The sequence below is a fragment of the Callionymus lyra genome, chromosome 13 (assembly GCF_982586985.1).
Source record: "Callionymus lyra chromosome 13, fCalLyr1.hap1.1, whole genome shotgun sequence".
In the NCBI taxonomy this organism is placed as follows: Eukaryota; Metazoa; Chordata; class Actinopteri; order Syngnathiformes; family Callionymidae; genus Callionymus; species Callionymus lyra.
Genome location: NC_141830.1, coordinates 19,977,221 through 19,992,088, shown reverse-complemented (window position 1 = coordinate 19,992,088; position 14,868 = coordinate 19,977,221). Strand labels below are relative to the sequence as shown.

At 38.8% G+C, this 14,868-nt stretch overlaps 3 protein-coding genes across 4 annotated transcripts; 2 read left to right on the top strand and 1 right to left on the bottom strand.

The window, feature by feature from the left end:
- Positions 1-190: 190 nt before the first annotated feature.
- LOC148067688 (zinc-binding protein A33) lies at positions 191-3,808 on the bottom strand. The gene is made up of 6 exons (XM_087805804.1): positions 3,635-3,808; positions 2,741-2,836; positions 2,433-2,666; positions 2,331-2,353; positions 1,856-1,971; positions 191-1,785 (listed from the first exon to the last, which is right to left on the bottom strand). Exons 1-6 carry the CDS (start codon positions 3,692-3,694, stop codon positions 1,232-1,234), a joined length of 1,083 nt encoding a protein of 360 aa, XP_087661930.1. The 5' UTR covers positions 3,695-3,808; the 3' UTR covers positions 191-1,231.
- A 1,796-nt stretch (positions 3,809-5,604) lies between these two features.
- ino80e (INO80 complex subunit E) lies at positions 5,605-9,280 on the top strand. Of its 2 annotated transcripts, XM_087806395.1 has the most exons (7): positions 5,605-5,969; positions 6,043-6,113; positions 6,172-6,224; positions 6,810-6,891; positions 7,871-7,988; positions 8,236-8,334; positions 8,548-9,280. In XM_087806395.1, the coding sequence occupies exons 1-7, from the start codon at positions 5,889-5,891 to the stop codon at positions 8,749-8,751; spliced, it is 708 nt and encodes a 235-aa protein (XP_087662521.1). In that variant the 5' UTR covers positions 5,605-5,888; the 3' UTR covers positions 8,752-9,280. The 2 variants fall into 2 exon arrangements, with proteins under 2 accessions (XP_087662521.1, XP_087662522.1); XM_087806396.1 differs by lacking the exon at positions 8,236-8,334.
- A 1,468-nt stretch (positions 9,281-10,748) lies between these two features.
- Positions 10,749-14,434, top strand: LOC148067686 (uncharacterized). The gene is made up of 3 exons (XM_087806400.1): positions 10,749-11,311; positions 12,583-13,254; positions 13,539-14,434. The coding sequence occupies exons 1-3, from the start codon at positions 11,006-11,008 to the stop codon at positions 14,055-14,057; spliced, it is 1,497 nt and encodes a 498-aa protein (XP_087662526.1). The 5' UTR covers positions 10,749-11,005; the 3' UTR covers positions 14,058-14,434.
- The last annotated feature ends 434 nt before the right edge of the window (positions 14,435-14,868 follow it).

The following is a 14,868-nucleotide window of genomic DNA, read 5'->3' as shown; positions in this document are numbered from 1 at the left end:
CTCGCCACCACTTTCCTAGCAGAGCATTCGTAGCATAAAAATTCATTAGCAGGCCAAAGGTAACATCATAACAGTGTGAACATGTGAACAATTGATTTTCAGCAGTCAAAGTCATTTTATTTCTGTTTTGTGGTTACAGTAACAATAAAATTATATATTTAAATATATATGTTTTATTCCCAACATAATTCAACTGCAGGTGATTTCTACAGAAATACTTAGAAGTTCAATGAAGATTGTTATTGATGACATCACATATTTTGCTCAACATCATTAAAGGTATGGTAGGAGATTTTTTTTCTTCTTAAACTTTCCCCTTCACATCTTGGTTCCGACCAACCAATCGAATTCTAAACAAAACTATTGAATCTCTTGCTAAATGTCTGTCTTGGTCGACTGTTTTTACTTCTTTAGCTTCTTCTTTTCACACACTAGTTGACCTCGACCGTTCCACCCTGGACTTATTCCCATTATCTTGCCCTTTTCTTGTTACAACACCCAACACTCATATGTCCTCAAAGTCACTTAATCAAAAAGTAAATTTTGAGCTTTGTCGCAATTGACTTAAAGCCCATACTAGATGGACTGAAAAGATACTTTGAAGACGTCTAACACTGTTGAGTGCTTTTCTAGACTATCTGTTTCTTTCCTAATGCAATAAGAATATTCATATTTTTTCATAGTCTACTTTTGCGGTGGCAGTTCTTGAAGAATAAAGTTAGAATGTGTGAAGAGGCCAAGACTTTCCTCTTCCAGGAAACCATTTTAACATTTCTCAGAGAGTCATATGAGCGAGGTATTCCCTCCACCATGTTAGAATCTCTGGGCTCACTTCCAATGATTCCAGGGTCACCTAGTCTGGCTGAAAGCTAAGACGTGAGAGGTAACAGGTGAGGGTCAGAGCAACAGGTGAATCAAGAGTTTTGTCTTCTGAAATATCCTGCTAGACCGACCGAAGACACTAATCTGTTGATCTCCATCCCCAAGATATCCATCCAAGATACTCAAACTCCACTACTTGGGCTGAATCTGATTCAAAACCTGCAAAGGGAATTCCTTTATCTTCCTTTCAACAAAAACTTGTTGGTTGTATCATGATAGCACTGATGCACGTCATGTATTTGGCTTCTCATTGTTACTAAACTTAACTGGAAAATAAAGACAAAATAAACTTGTATTTTTCTGTCCAACATCCTTCCACACTCTCCCATGACCATAAGAAACCTTAAGACTACAGCACTGGTCTGAAGATGTTAATGGACGCTGTGTTCTGTCCATCATCTGTATCACATGGGTTGAAAAAGGGAAACAGACAAACTAAAACCTTTCCCATTGTGAACGTGTAGATTGGTGACATGGTGACCGCGTTATAGAAAGAAACTTCTTCCTTCTCACAGTCTAAAAATACTCCTACTCGAAACATGTGCGCTGAGATTTTAATACTCCTTGGCGTTGGATCAGTGGAAGCGACAATGTTTCCGTCCTTTAATGACAAAGTCCAAAGGCCACTCGAGGTACCGGTCGAGGCCATCTGTCCTCTTGGGATGTCTTCTCGTACGACTCCCAGTCTCCACGCCGTTTTAGTTCCCACTTCGACTTCCCAGTAATGACGTCCCGTGGTGAAGCCTTGGCGGCCCAACACACTGTAGTAGTAATTGAACTGTCTCGGCTCGAGCGGACGATCCACCGTTTTTTTACGCTCCTCAAACCAAACGGACGTGCAGCACTGAGAGACCGACAGCTGAGGATGGGCCGTCTCAAGGTCAAAGGTCACCGACGTCAAATCTGCCGTATAACAAGATGGGATGGGTTTGTTTGTACGTTGACATACTTGAGTGATGTTCGTCAAGTGTACCTGGGTAAAGACAGCTTTTCATGCGCTTCCACACTCGGTACTGGATCGGCCCCACAAAAAGACCGGAGCGTACGTCAGAGTCCACTTCTGCAGGAAGAACGAAGCGAACGTGAGACCTGTTTGGGCAAAAGTGCGAATGAATGAAAGACAGCAACAGGCCTCAGAAGTATGAGTAGCAGTGCCATCAGAATATTGAAGGTTGAGTGGGTTTACTCTGGGCACTCTGGTTTCCTCCCACCGTCCAAAAACATACAGAGGTTGATTGAGAACTTGTGGAAATTGGGCACAGAAAATTAATAAATGAATGAATTTAACTCATTGAAATGTTGCCCTTTTTTAAACATTGATTTTTTTTTAAATAATTGAATTGTATTTTTAATGTACACATTAAGTTTGAGATGTATTTTCTACATTTTCTTGCAGTGATTGATTCGTCCTTATAAATTATGATAAATAGGTGAAGAATAAAACATACCTTTTCAAAAGATCTTGAATTTCCTAGATAGAAGAAGTTTTCATGAACGTTACCTGATGCGTAGACGGCTGTATATCAATATTCAGCAAGACTTTCTCTCACTTTTAGCATCTCGGGACTGTCTTCTGCCGCCAGTTGATCGTTGAGCACAGCCATGGCTGCCTCCAGTTGCCTCCGTTGCTCTGCTATCTTCTTCTCTCTCTCCTTCAGCTGCTTTATCAGTTTTTGTCGCTCTCTTTGCAGTCGCTCCAGGTCCTTTTCTTCTTCCTCATCCAGGAAACGATGAAGGTTTTGAAACTCTGCTCTGATTTCTCGCTCAAGCCCATCAATGCCGTTCTGTCAGGTGAGATTTTATTGAAAATACTTTTTTTTTCTATATTTATCTGGTAATTTAGTGATACCAATGTTACCTCGACTTCCACTGACTCTATGTACGTCTCCATCTCGGCTTCTCTGCTTTCATCAAACTCATGTTTAATTCTTTTGATGGCCTGGATGAGCTTTGCCTGCAACATAAACACACTTTGTGACCCTGGTCTGGAAAAGCGCTATATAAATACAAATTACTTACTTACTTACTTTCATCAGAAAACATTTACTCTACGGGTCCCCCTGCTGGCTGCCGATTGCACAAGACTTTTTTGATTAACTTATGTGAAAACCCAACTCTACTGACTCACTCACACGTTTCAAATGTTGAAGTCTTCCTCCCCAAGATGCAGTAAGTCCCTCATCATGATGATGCTTTGAAGGAATTACTTTATAAAGTTCTCCCCTGTCCGAAATCTCGGCAAATGAGAGGTTACAAGAGCGGGTGATAATGGACTTCAGCGGTAATCACCCCAGCTTTGTTTATACAGAGAGTCCCTTGGAGGTGGAGACTTCCGGGATTCGTGACGCACCGATGACAAACTGATGTTTGACCAAAAGTGCAATGTGCTCTGTACTGCCCTGAACTGCGCTGTGTCTGAAAATAGGTTGATTTTTACGCTTTTGGTTTTAGGAGCCTGCATGGCCTTTCAATTTTTCATTTTAAAAATGTTGTAAAAAAGTATTCCTGGGCAACCATGAGTACTTGGGCTAGTAATTCATAACTTTATATTTAAAAAATATTATAATGGTGATTATTACTTGACCTTTAAAGTATATATTTTATTGAATATTGTTTTGATTGTTTAAGCGCTTTGTGACCCTGGTCTGGAAAAGCTCTATATAAATACAAATTACTTACTTACTACTTCTACTTGACATTGTGATTACAATCAGTATAACCACTGTTACTAATCCAGGATGTGAGCACTCACCTTGTATTCAGAGAGACGGCTGTTATTACAGTTGTTGTTGGAGTCACAGTTTGGAAGCATGGCTCAGTTTTGAAGGACAAAAGAGGCTAAAGTCCACAAAAAAAGACCACAAAAGTGATCGTAAGGGAGATGAGAAAACCAATCCGAGACAGTAAAAACCACAAGAGAGCACATATAATTATAGATGTTCACGGCTCTGCCTGTGGATATATGGATCAATTTAAAAGGGGCAGAGAATGAATAGTGGGAGGAGAGGAGTGAGGCTGCAGGCTCGCTGGTTGGCAGCAACGATTAACATCAGCAGACACAGCAGAGTCTATTTCTGTCCCCAGTTTCTTTGGAAACAAACCAGAGGTGAGATATAGCTTCATATCAACACCAGCGCTGTGACAATACCATGTTTATTTTTGTCTGCTGTTTTCATGTTGCAAGTGTCCGAGCCTTTCCGAATCACCGCGGTCTGAGAAAGATGAATGCTGTCAAGAAATGTACATTCAGCTCTTTTGTTCGTCACCCCAGTGACAGCATGTTTTCCTCCAACTGCCAAAGCAAAATTGTATTTGATTTAAATATATTGTGTTCTTATTTGTTTGTTTCCCCCTTTTTAAAATTAATATTCATTTATTAATATGTTTTGTTATTTAAACCAATTTCTCAAGCTATTTTTTAAGATTTAGGTAAGGAGGTAGGTAGTAATTTCTGACTACATTTTACTATATATAATACTATATTATACTATATTTAATATGTATTATACTATACATAATACTTCATGTCATATTATATATTATTTTAATTTAATTCCAAGTTTTAAAGCATAGTGGATTGGGTAAAAATATAAAGTTTGAACAAGATTCAAATTGAATACCCATTGTAGCCATTACAATTTCTGACTACATTTTACTATATATAATACTATATAATACTATATATAATATATATTATACTATACAATACTTCATATCATTTATATATTATTTTATTTAATTCCAAGTTTTAAAGCATAGTTGATTGGGTATAAATATAAAGTTCGAACAAGATTAAAATGTAATACCCATTGTAGCCATTACACGTTAATCCAATTTCACCTTTATTTATTTACTATATTTATTATTTTATTTTTGTGATTAACAAGTCATTTATTTATTATTATATTTACATAATTATTAATTTATTTTCTCTTGATTTTAAAGACCATTGTATACAAATAACTACATAGTGTTGATATTTAGTTTTGATAATGGGGAATAAAAATGGTGGTTAAAAAGGTCATACTTTTTCCCTTTTTTTGGTTGTATGCACATTATTAAACTGCAAACAAACGATACACAGTAGTGGGGTTATGTCATGCTGCGAAAAAAGATTCTCTGCAAACGTAGTTCATCTTTAATTCATGCTGCTGAGTCTTTGCGAAAGTCGTGCTGAGCTAAGGTGGAGCAGCAATGATGTACTAATGCAGAAGGTGAAAGCAACAAAATGAAAAATAAAGACTTACAAAGTGACGAGAGAACTGGTCAATGAGAATCATGACAGAAAATCAATCTTAACCTGAGCAGTAATCTATGTTTAATATGCACACACTCTCGGTTATATCAACATCCAAATACACTTGCTTCCTATTTGTATGTAACAATAATAACAATAATAATATCAACATAAGTTTACCTGAAATGTTAAATGTATGTTTTTTACAACATTAAATGAAACCTACATGAATTATTATGCCATGATATGAGTCAATAATACTACAACCGCAACTAGGATACTTTCTTTTCAATTACCCACTCATTGATTCATATAGTTTTTTTATTTAGTGTTTTCTAATTTTCCCGACATGTTATCTGTTCTATCTTTATGCTATTTTACAATCCAAAAAGCCTTCGAGGCTGCAATTACATTTTAAGCCTGTAGATGTCACTCTTTCTTTCTCTTAGCTGATCACCGTCGTTAGTTTTATCGCAGAAGAAGAGTTTAGTAAACATTGTCCCGCTGATAGTTATTTCCACGTTACTGCACAAATAACTGTCGTTTAACTTTGGGAACAAATACATTCTCAGTTTATATAGATCCGTATAACAAGATTATTATAACAGATATGAACGGACTTTTCGATGCGCTTAATATTATATGAGTTAACTCCGTTGTCTTTAGCTTAGCATGTTGTAGCATGTGCATCACACTTGCGATATTCAGTGAAATATGAATATAGACATTTAACCAATATTTTGTTAGGACAATAAATATAGCATCAACAATGAACGGTCAAGCGGACGTCGAAGTGGAGTACAGGAGGAAATACAAAAACCTCAAGCGAAAATTGAAATTTCTAGTTTACGTGAGTATTTATTGTCTTAACACGAGCGAAGGTTGTTTATCGATCATTGGAGCTTTTTCTGCTCCTCATTCAGGAACAAGAGTATTTCCAGGAGGAGCTGAGGAGAGCAAGGAGGAAACTTCTCAAAGTGTCCAGAGATAAAAGGTTTGATATTCTAAGAATTATGTTGAAGTTTGGTCAATGACATGGATTTGTTTTGCAGCTTTCTTCTGGATAGACTTTTGCAGTATGAACGTATTGATGAAGACTCCTCAGGTGACTACTGTAACTGTTTCTGAAAATATCAGATCCTGTTCTTGGACCTACTTTAACACCTTGTCTTGGATTGGAAATGAATAATCGAGTGTTCTTTTTTTTACAGGGAAAGTTAAACATATTTTATAGCCAGTAGTTTGAAAACTAGGATTTATGTAAATACTCCTTAAGACCTTTAATAATTTTAGCAAATTTGAAATGTTTTTTTTAGTTCCCTTGAGTGATTGTAATAAGATGATAAAAATAACTTTTGTTTGAATGCAGCTGTTCAGTGCACAGTTGTAGATGTAAGTAAGTAAGTCATTTTTATTTATATAGCGCTTTTCCAGACCAGAGTCACAAAGCGCTTAAACAATCAAAACTATATTCAATAAAGTATATACTTTAAAGGTCAAGATAAAACTGATAACACAACAGGATGAACTTTTCTACCTTTACGTTGAAACATGGCAACTTCATGATCAAATTTTTGGATTCTAATTTTAGATCACTTGTTCGGGTTAATATATTGTATGTAAATGTTTACAATTGCACATGGTTTTCGGTAATAAATATTTTTCGCAAACTACTTCTACTCTTCCCCAGATTCAGATGCAACGGTTTCCTCAGACAACAGCGAAGGGGAAGTTATCAGGGAGCGGGAGAGAGAACGAGATGCAGCAAAGAAGTAAGGTCATCTCCTGGTCATCAAACGAATATCAATATTTCAAAATAAGATGCATTTCCGTCGTAGCTATGGCTGCATCTGCGATTCGCTTTACCAAAAAAAAAAAATCTTAATTGGCAATAAATCCATTTCTGATTCTGATCAGGCATCTATTTTTATTTATACATGATTCTGCATTCCTTACAATTGTGACAACACTACAAATAATTATTTTTATCTTTTTAGTAGTTAATAGTTTTTGAAGGGGATGTGACCTTTCTATGGAAAAAATCTGACTGTATTATTATGACCTTCATCTGGTAGTTATGCTAATGACTGTTTTATTCGGTGACTCATGGAGATATTTTCAGGTAGAGTTAAGCGGGGATTGGACCCAATTTAAAATTATTTTTGATTAAATTCTTCCTTATAGATGTTTGTACAATTCTCAATAAGTGTATTCTTAAAATTAAATTGTAACTTCAAACGCAAACTAGTTTGTCTAACAAACCGTTTTTAAAGTAGAAGATATTGTGGGATTGGTGTTAGAATATGGCATGTTGTAAATATTGTAAACACTTTTTTTTTATTAAATGGCAAAGCAGAACATTTTATCCTTCAACAACATTTTTGTTTGCAATTAACACAAAGTAAATGCTGTTAAAAACGAATGTACAGCTTTGGGGTTTGGTAGGCAAATCAAGGTTTGGACCTTTGTCCCAGGATTACCTTTGGAACCAGAATGGTTCAAAACAACATAAAAATAGGCATCATTGATTCCTAAATACTAAAACATAAAGTGTATGTAAATTGTAAAATAACATACCAAAAGGAAACGGGAAAACTAAACAACAAAAAAGATTTGCAGGACAACACTGATGATTAAAAAGACAGCGGGATCAATAAATTTTATCTGATCTTATAATCATAAAAAACAGATTCTGGTTGTTTATCATTTCTAAACTATATTCATAACCTGTGTTTCCTTGTTGCCACTCAGACGAAGGATGAATCCTGGAACATGTCTTCCTTCTTCCTCTTCTACTCACCTCTCCCTGCTGTCCAGACAAGGTGTCAACCCCCATCAGTCGTCCGGCTCAGGACCCTACCTCAACACCGTGAGTTGTCTCTTTCACAAATCTCCCCTTCGGTCTTCCACCTCCATCATCAAACCTTTGATTTGACACTTTGTTCCTTTTATCTCCTGAATGTTTACACTGTTTTTAAGTTTTGTTTGACATTTATGCTTCACTGTCCTGTCATTGGTTCATTCTCCTGTGTGTGTGTGTGTCTGTTTGTTGCGTGTGCGCCTGCCCACGCTGGTGTGCATGTTCTCGTATGTGGTCATTTGGCAATCCGGGGCAGATGCCCTTCCCACCAGAATATTTGGCTCCCCCAGCTGAAAGAGTGAAGAAAGAGAAAAAAACAAAGACGACAAAAAACAAGAAAGACGCCACAGGGAAGGTGAGAGAGAACAGAGAGCTAATTATATTGAGGGAATTTTAAAATGACACAAGATAAAAAAAATACTGAAGTATTTTTATGTTTAAAATGAAAGGCCTGAGTCTTTACTCTCCACTCATACATTTTGTCTTGTTCTCCATAATGACACTTCCAGCCATCATCGCTTGTTCCACGTCCAGTTCTCTAACACTTCATCGTGACCCCTTCTGTCAGGTTGTTGCGCCGCTCTCGGCTAATTACCCATCAGCCCCTGCAGCCTCTTCGGCGGCAGGCGGGCCCTTCAGCTGGGTCCCCCGACAGATGCTGAGCGGAGATGCTGCCGAGGAGGACGGCGACAGCGACGTGGACAGCGACAGAGACGAAGACCGAGGAGAAGGAGACGAGGCTGAGCTAGTCATCGATATCCCAAACGAGTGAAGGAGTCTTAAGAAGCTCGTAGAAGGAAGATAAGAGGAGGGACGTCAATTACTTATTTCTGCAGCAGAAGAAGAAACAGCTCCTCTAAGTGGACATTTGGCAAACTGCTATGGTGACTCAGTACTTAGTTAAACAATCATGTTTTTAATTATATCTTTTTTAAAGAACCAGTAACAATTGTATTTTCTAGAGGTAAAATAACTGGACCACAGACTTTTGTTGTCAAAGCCCTCAATAATGAACTGACTGGAAAAAAACACTGCAATGCGTTTTAGGAAGTCATTCACTCCTTTACTCGGAGGAGTGGTGACACCAGGCATGTCGTCCACAATAACAGGAAATTCTTGCTTCAGTTCAAATGTTCTTTTCTTTTGTAAACGATGTATCCTGACATCTAACTGAGCAGCTCAAGGGTGTGTGTGTGTGTGTGTCTGTGCTTGATAAATCTGAACCAGTGTGTGAATTTGTGTTGATATATATGTTCCAGCAAAGTGGCCAGTTTTTACCTAAATAAAGCAAATTTCTCGAGCATTGTGCTTTTGATCCGCTTCATTTCCCTTCCCACAAACCATGGATTTCATTTTGAACATGTTTTTATACTGTATAGATGTTAATTTGGAACTAAAGATGTTATTACAATTTCTTGTAAATTATAATCAGCTGATATTGAAATTAAATCTAAATTGAATCTTGGATGTAGTAAAATTAAACTTACACCAACTGGTTTGAGTCAAGTTTGAATAAATAAAAGCTAAATATAATAATTTTACTGTATAATTGATTAATTTATTTCATTAGATCTAAACAATTCATGTTTTTCAAAAGTACAAATATTTAGATGCTCTTCGAATCTACTGCTTAAAAACACCTGTAAATTATTTTAAATGCAATTTTTTATAAAAAGGCAGTTATAGTCTCAATAATATGTAATAAATAGATGTGCGGATATAAAAACATGTATTTTAATGACTAGTATTTTTTAAAGAATTTGATCACTTAATGGAGGATGAAAAAGAGAGTGCAGAAAAAGACGAGTAAATGAGGATTGAGAGCTGCCAGTATATACGATATATAGATGCAATGGAGACAGTGTTTTTATATGCCAGTCATGAAAGAGTTAAATATTTCTCCAACACACCTGAGGAATCACACCCAAAACCTCCCTCATCAGCTCTCCATCACAGAGTTGTGTGTATAGTTGAGCAAACATCACACCTAAAAATGACCGGATTGATTAAAAAGTAAACTTAAGTGTGCCTTTATTTTAGTTATTTATTCCTGGAATTTAAGGAGGAATCTTCGTTCGGGAGCCCAGGGGTGCGTCCGCTTCATACTTGCCAGAGCCCTTGAGCAACACAAAGCCAGTTTGGCAGGATTCCACAGCGAAACACAAAAAAAATGTATTATGCTGCATTAGGGCTGGAGACATGTCAGCGTCTTCTGAATGATGATTTTAGGGATCAAAATATTCTGCTGACCATACAGTTTCATATCATCGCTGAATGCTGTTGTTGTTGTTGTTGTTGATGTTATATAGAAGATATGAAAAATATACACGGCTGACCAATAGGCCTCTGAAATGTTCTCTAGGTTCCTCCCCCCTCGTGCACATTAAGAGATGGGATGGTTCATTACCCTGGCTTGACAGGACACCTGGCAGACAATGAATAAATGATGACTCATACTCGGAGGATTTCACCAACAACACATGTGGTTCATGTACACTATGGATATATTTTGGCGTGTTTGTTGATCGGTCTCTAAAGAAATAAAGGAATTATTAACTGTGACAACATTTTGAAACTAAATTGTCCTTTTTGAGATGTAAGTCCTTCATTCATCCACAGATGTATCAGTGAGTCAGCAGGAAACGTGTTCTCAGTGAAAGTAAAGGTGGTTTAGGAATGTAGCCATACTCGCCGTGGACAGACGTTTGTTGTGCGAGGGCTTGGCCTGTGCTTCCAGTGAAGGTGTAGTCGTCGAGACTGAAGGAGGGAGGAGGCGAGGTGGAGGTGCAGCCAGAAGGAGAGCTAGAGAGGGTGGATCTGACAGGAGGGGCGAGGTCGTTGGAAGGGAAATGAAGGAGTAAGCAAGATTGAGCCTGCAACACTGGATCACAGAACAACAAGGCTGACATGGGGGAAAACAAGCCGTGAGGAAAAACAGCAGCCCCTTTATCAGTCCGTCCATAGCTCTGGATAATTCATCAGCTGTGTGTGGGTGAGAGAGAGACAGCACTTTTGCTGAGAGCAGCATGCCTCGTCCTACTGCTGCTGCGACACTCTGGCTGCTGCTGCCGCTGCTGCTGCTGGGCCCGGTTCTGTCCCTGGCAGCTGAGCACAGTGCAGATCCAGACTTCTCCCTCTGCAGCCACTGCTTCTACAAACACTCGCCTCCTCGGGGAGGGTCCACGGGGCAGCCGCTGATGCCTCGGTGTCACACTCTGCCCGGAGGGAAAGCACTCGCCACTCTTCACATGCCGACCTGTGACACCGCCGTCTACTCTGCCTTCCGTCTGGACGACGGGTGGATGCAGGGACAGGAGGAGGAGGACACTGTGGTGAGGATAGAACTGATGAACATATTCACTCTCATTGAAAAAGTGTCATGCTCTGAAAGTTTACTTCTATGGCCTAACATTTTTATTTTTATGACTCAGCTAAAGAAGCCACACTTTATTATTCATAAAATATGAAACAAGATTGTTGAAATATAAATATTTTATATTTCTTTATATAAAGAAATATAAAGTATATATATATAAACATCCCAAAACAAAACAAAAAATGTATTGAAATCTGTTTCATCTTCAGACTGGTTTTGGCTCTTGTTCTAAGGTTTGCTATCCTGTGCCAAAAAAGGCAAACTAAAAACTGAGATATGGAAGGAATCAGAATCTAAGATGTACTCATACATCATGTTTGTAGATTCATTTAAAAAATTCCCGTTTTGAAGGCATTCATCAACCAATACATCTAAAAATACAATTTTTTGGATAAATCTGATTTTTAAATTAAAAAAAGTCACATAGATGTGCTGCCTGACAGGAAGCTCAGTCGTCACCCAGAGCTGATGCGTCTCCACAAAGGAATTAGTCAATTGGTTTGAGCCCTTGATAGAGGTTTGGAATAGTTTTTTGGCAGGAACGTCTCTGGATGCATCAGTCATTCTTGTACAATCACCTTTTATTCTTGAGTAGAACCGAGTAAATACTGACAAACAACATTACTGTGCCAGATATTTATATCCTTCTATACATATAATTATACATATGTATATATATCTCCCTTTCAACCCCGAAATCTGTGATTTGGTCCACCTGTTGAAAATATAGAATCATATTTGAAACCTCTTATCAATAATTTACTTTTAAATGTTATAATGGAACACAGATCCTTTGTCTTGGATTCTGCAGCATAAACAATGATCTATTTCAGATGTGAATACGAATTTTAACACTGAATTTCAGCAACAAAATGATTTTAAAAATGATTTAAAAAAATAATAAAATTTAAAGCACTATTATTTATTATTATTATGTTTTTTGTAGAAATAGATACAGTGTACTATTCAATGTGCACAAACATTAAATGTGTAATAACACTTAAGCTAATAAAATAAAATAAATCAAATTTAGAAATTTAATGTAAAAAAAAAAGGATCGGTAAAGAAATTCACATTAATAAATTGATATTAGGAGTCTGATGACACACTTTCTTCAAAACTCGATTCACTTTGTGAATAATCAATATCATTCCACTTGCATCTAATGTTTTTGGTCCCGTAAGTAAATTTAAATTTGAGTCTGTAACCTTCTTTTTGTTCTTCCAGACCATCGACGAGGGCAATTTTAAAGTCCTGGTCCCTGCTCTCCTCAGAGGCAGTGATGCTGCTCCTCTTGAAGACTCCCCTCTTCACCAGTGGGACTCGACAGTAGCATCGTTGGTCCAGGCCAACTTTGCTCCTCAGTGCAGCTCCTCAGGAGGAGACCTGTACCTCCTGATAGGAGCGGGGGGGCTGCAGGCCACCGAGTGTCAGGCTGAGCCTCTGTGGTGTGCCATGTACTGCGCCGTCCCTGGAGGGTCTGGGGGATTTAGTTTGGGCTTAATGAGCGACACGGATGGAGGTGCGACGGAAGTTAAGGTGGAAGAGCTGCAGGAGAAGCTGGGACTTGAGGAGCTGTTCTCTGAAGGCGACCCAGCATCAGCTGGAGGTGGAGTTACTGTGAACTCTGACTCGGTGACGGAGGATTCTTCTGATGACGATGAAAGTTCGAACGACCAGAAAGAGGCTCAAGATTCAGTCAGAGACACTCAAGTAGAACCGACTCAAGTAGAATCTGATGGAGTCCCTGATGAAACTGCTAAATCCATGCGGGAGATTGAGAGGGAACTTGAGACAAACTCCAGCAGTACTGTCGTCTATATCTTGTCCACCGTTGTGTCCGTCCTCAAATCTCCACTTAGGCCTGTGGTCTCCACCATCACACAGCTACCTGGACAGGTACAGTGCGCCTTGGAAACACACTTTCACATGACTTGACTTGGGGAAAAAATGACCTGATCAAACCCCCTCAGCAGGTGTAAAAGCATAATGTTATTCATGTTGGTGAAATACTGTTGAATAACAACACGTTAGGCCCCTACGGTCCCATGAAGGTTTTAACAAATAGTTATAAATAGAACTAGGTGTGAGTGACACCATTGATAAGCTATACAAGTAAAAGGGCAGCTTTCCTTAATCCAGACAAAATGTATTTTTCACCTTTTCTTTCTTTTTTTTTCAAGGTGGCTTATGTTCTTCAGGAGGATCTCGGTGTTCTCTCTGCACTCCCCGGAGACACCTTCTACCTGGTCCAACTCTTGACCTCAGACATGCTCTCCTGGACAGGGTCAGCAGCAGAAACTGTGTACGGTGTCGGGGAGTCCTGCGCCTGCAACGCTTACCACTGCACCTCCTCGATGCTGGGGGCTCTCTACGACAGCTGCTACACAGGGGTGACCGGCGTGGGTACCCTGGCCGGGGACACTGTAGGGATATTTGGGGATGGCCTGAACAATGCATGGTGGGTAACAAAGTTATTCGGGGGGCGGCTGTGGGAGCAGAGCGAAGGTTATGTGGGGACGGTGGTGTCTGAGATGGGAGGGCAGACGCAAGCTTTAGGCGGGGGGGTGGGTCGGCTGGTGTGGAGGAGCGGGAAGGGAGTCGGCAACGTGGTTTTAAAAGGCGGGGGTCTGATATTTGGAGCGCTTGATATGTTGTTTGGTGCTGCGAGGGATGTTGTGGAGCAGGAGTCAGAGTCTTAAAAGAGTACTTTAACTACTATTAATCTAAGGCACAGGCATCAAACCGGTCCAGAAAAAGGGCTGAGACGGTGCAGGTTTTTATTCCAACCAGTCAAGCACAAATAAGTTAACGAATCAGCAACTGATCACTGTCTTCAGAAGCCTGATTGGTTCAACTATATGTGCTTGACTGGCTGGATCCAAAACCTGCACTGTCTCTGCCCTTTTCTGGAACAGTTTGACGCATGTGATAAGGTTTCAGGATTCTGGTTTTGAGGATTTGTTTTTTTTTCTGAAAGAGGTCGATTTTAAAGTAGGAATCACAATTCACTGGATTATTCTGATGGCAAAAGTTATGAATGATGTTGATGTTTGAATAAAGTATTTTCTTCTTGTTCCGCAGTGTCAGTCAATGTGTGTAATGGCACAAAAATTACTACTTTACACACATGGTGCATTATGTTTCTTTTAATTCATTGACCAATATAAAAAGGGCTGCTAAAAACTGCCTGTTATGTTTACAAATAACTTCTGGACAACACTTGTTCATTTGTTTTATTTTACTAACCCGCAACCACAACAACAACACTTACGATAATGACGTCACACAGTGTAGTTGAGCCACTACTACAATACACATAAGACTTGAAATAGATCCACTTTTGCTCAGTTAAAGTTCTATAACATTGTTGAACAGCCAAGGTTAGCGAAAAATGTCTAGCCATCTTCACCTTTAGAGACTTCATTAGGACATACAGAGAGGATTTTCTTCTCTGTGACATTGTGAAGACAGCATTGACCAGTACACTGTTTGTGTCAGTTGTAACTTATT

What these genes read in the sequence shown, in the direction of transcription:
- ino80e (XM_087806395.1), top strand. Translation starts at nt 5,889, where the DNA reads ATGAACGGTCAAGCGGACGTCGAAGTGGAGTACAGGAGGAAATACAAA. An exon ending in TATTGATGAAGACTCCTCAG is followed by an intron (nt 6,225 to 6,809) that starts GTGACTACTGTA and finishes ACTCTTCCCCAG; the next exon opens with ATTCAGATGCAACGGTTTCC. An exon ending in CAGGACCCTACCTCAACACC is followed by an intron (nt 7,989 to 8,235) that starts GTGAGTTGTCTC and finishes AATCCGGGGCAG; the next exon opens with ATGCCCTTCCCACCAGAATA.
- LOC148067688 (XM_087805804.1), bottom strand. Translation starts at nt 3,694, where the DNA reads ATGCTTCCAAACTGTGACTCCAACAACAACTGTAATAACAGCCGTCTC. An exon ending in TAGAGTCAGTGGAAGTCGAG is followed by an intron (nt 2,667 to 2,740) that starts GTAACATTGGTA and finishes CTCACCTGACAG; the next exon opens with AACGGCATTGATGGGCTTGA. An exon ending in GAAAAGCTGTCTTTACCCAG is followed by an intron (nt 1,786 to 1,855) that starts GTACACTTGACG and finishes GTTATACGGCAG; the next exon opens with ATTTGACGTCGGTGACCTTT.
- LOC148067686 (XM_087806400.1), top strand. Translation starts at nt 11,006, where the DNA reads ATGCCTCGTCCTACTGCTGCTGCGACACTCTGGCTGCTGCTGCCGCTG. An exon ending in AGGAGGAGGAGGACACTGTG is followed by an intron (nt 11,312 to 12,582) that starts GTGAGGATAGAA and finishes TTGTTCTTCCAG; the next exon opens with ACCATCGACGAGGGCAATTT. An exon ending in TCACACAGCTACCTGGACAG is followed by an intron (nt 13,255 to 13,538) that starts GTACAGTGCGCC and finishes TTTTTTTTCAAG; the next exon opens with GTGGCTTATGTTCTTCAGGA.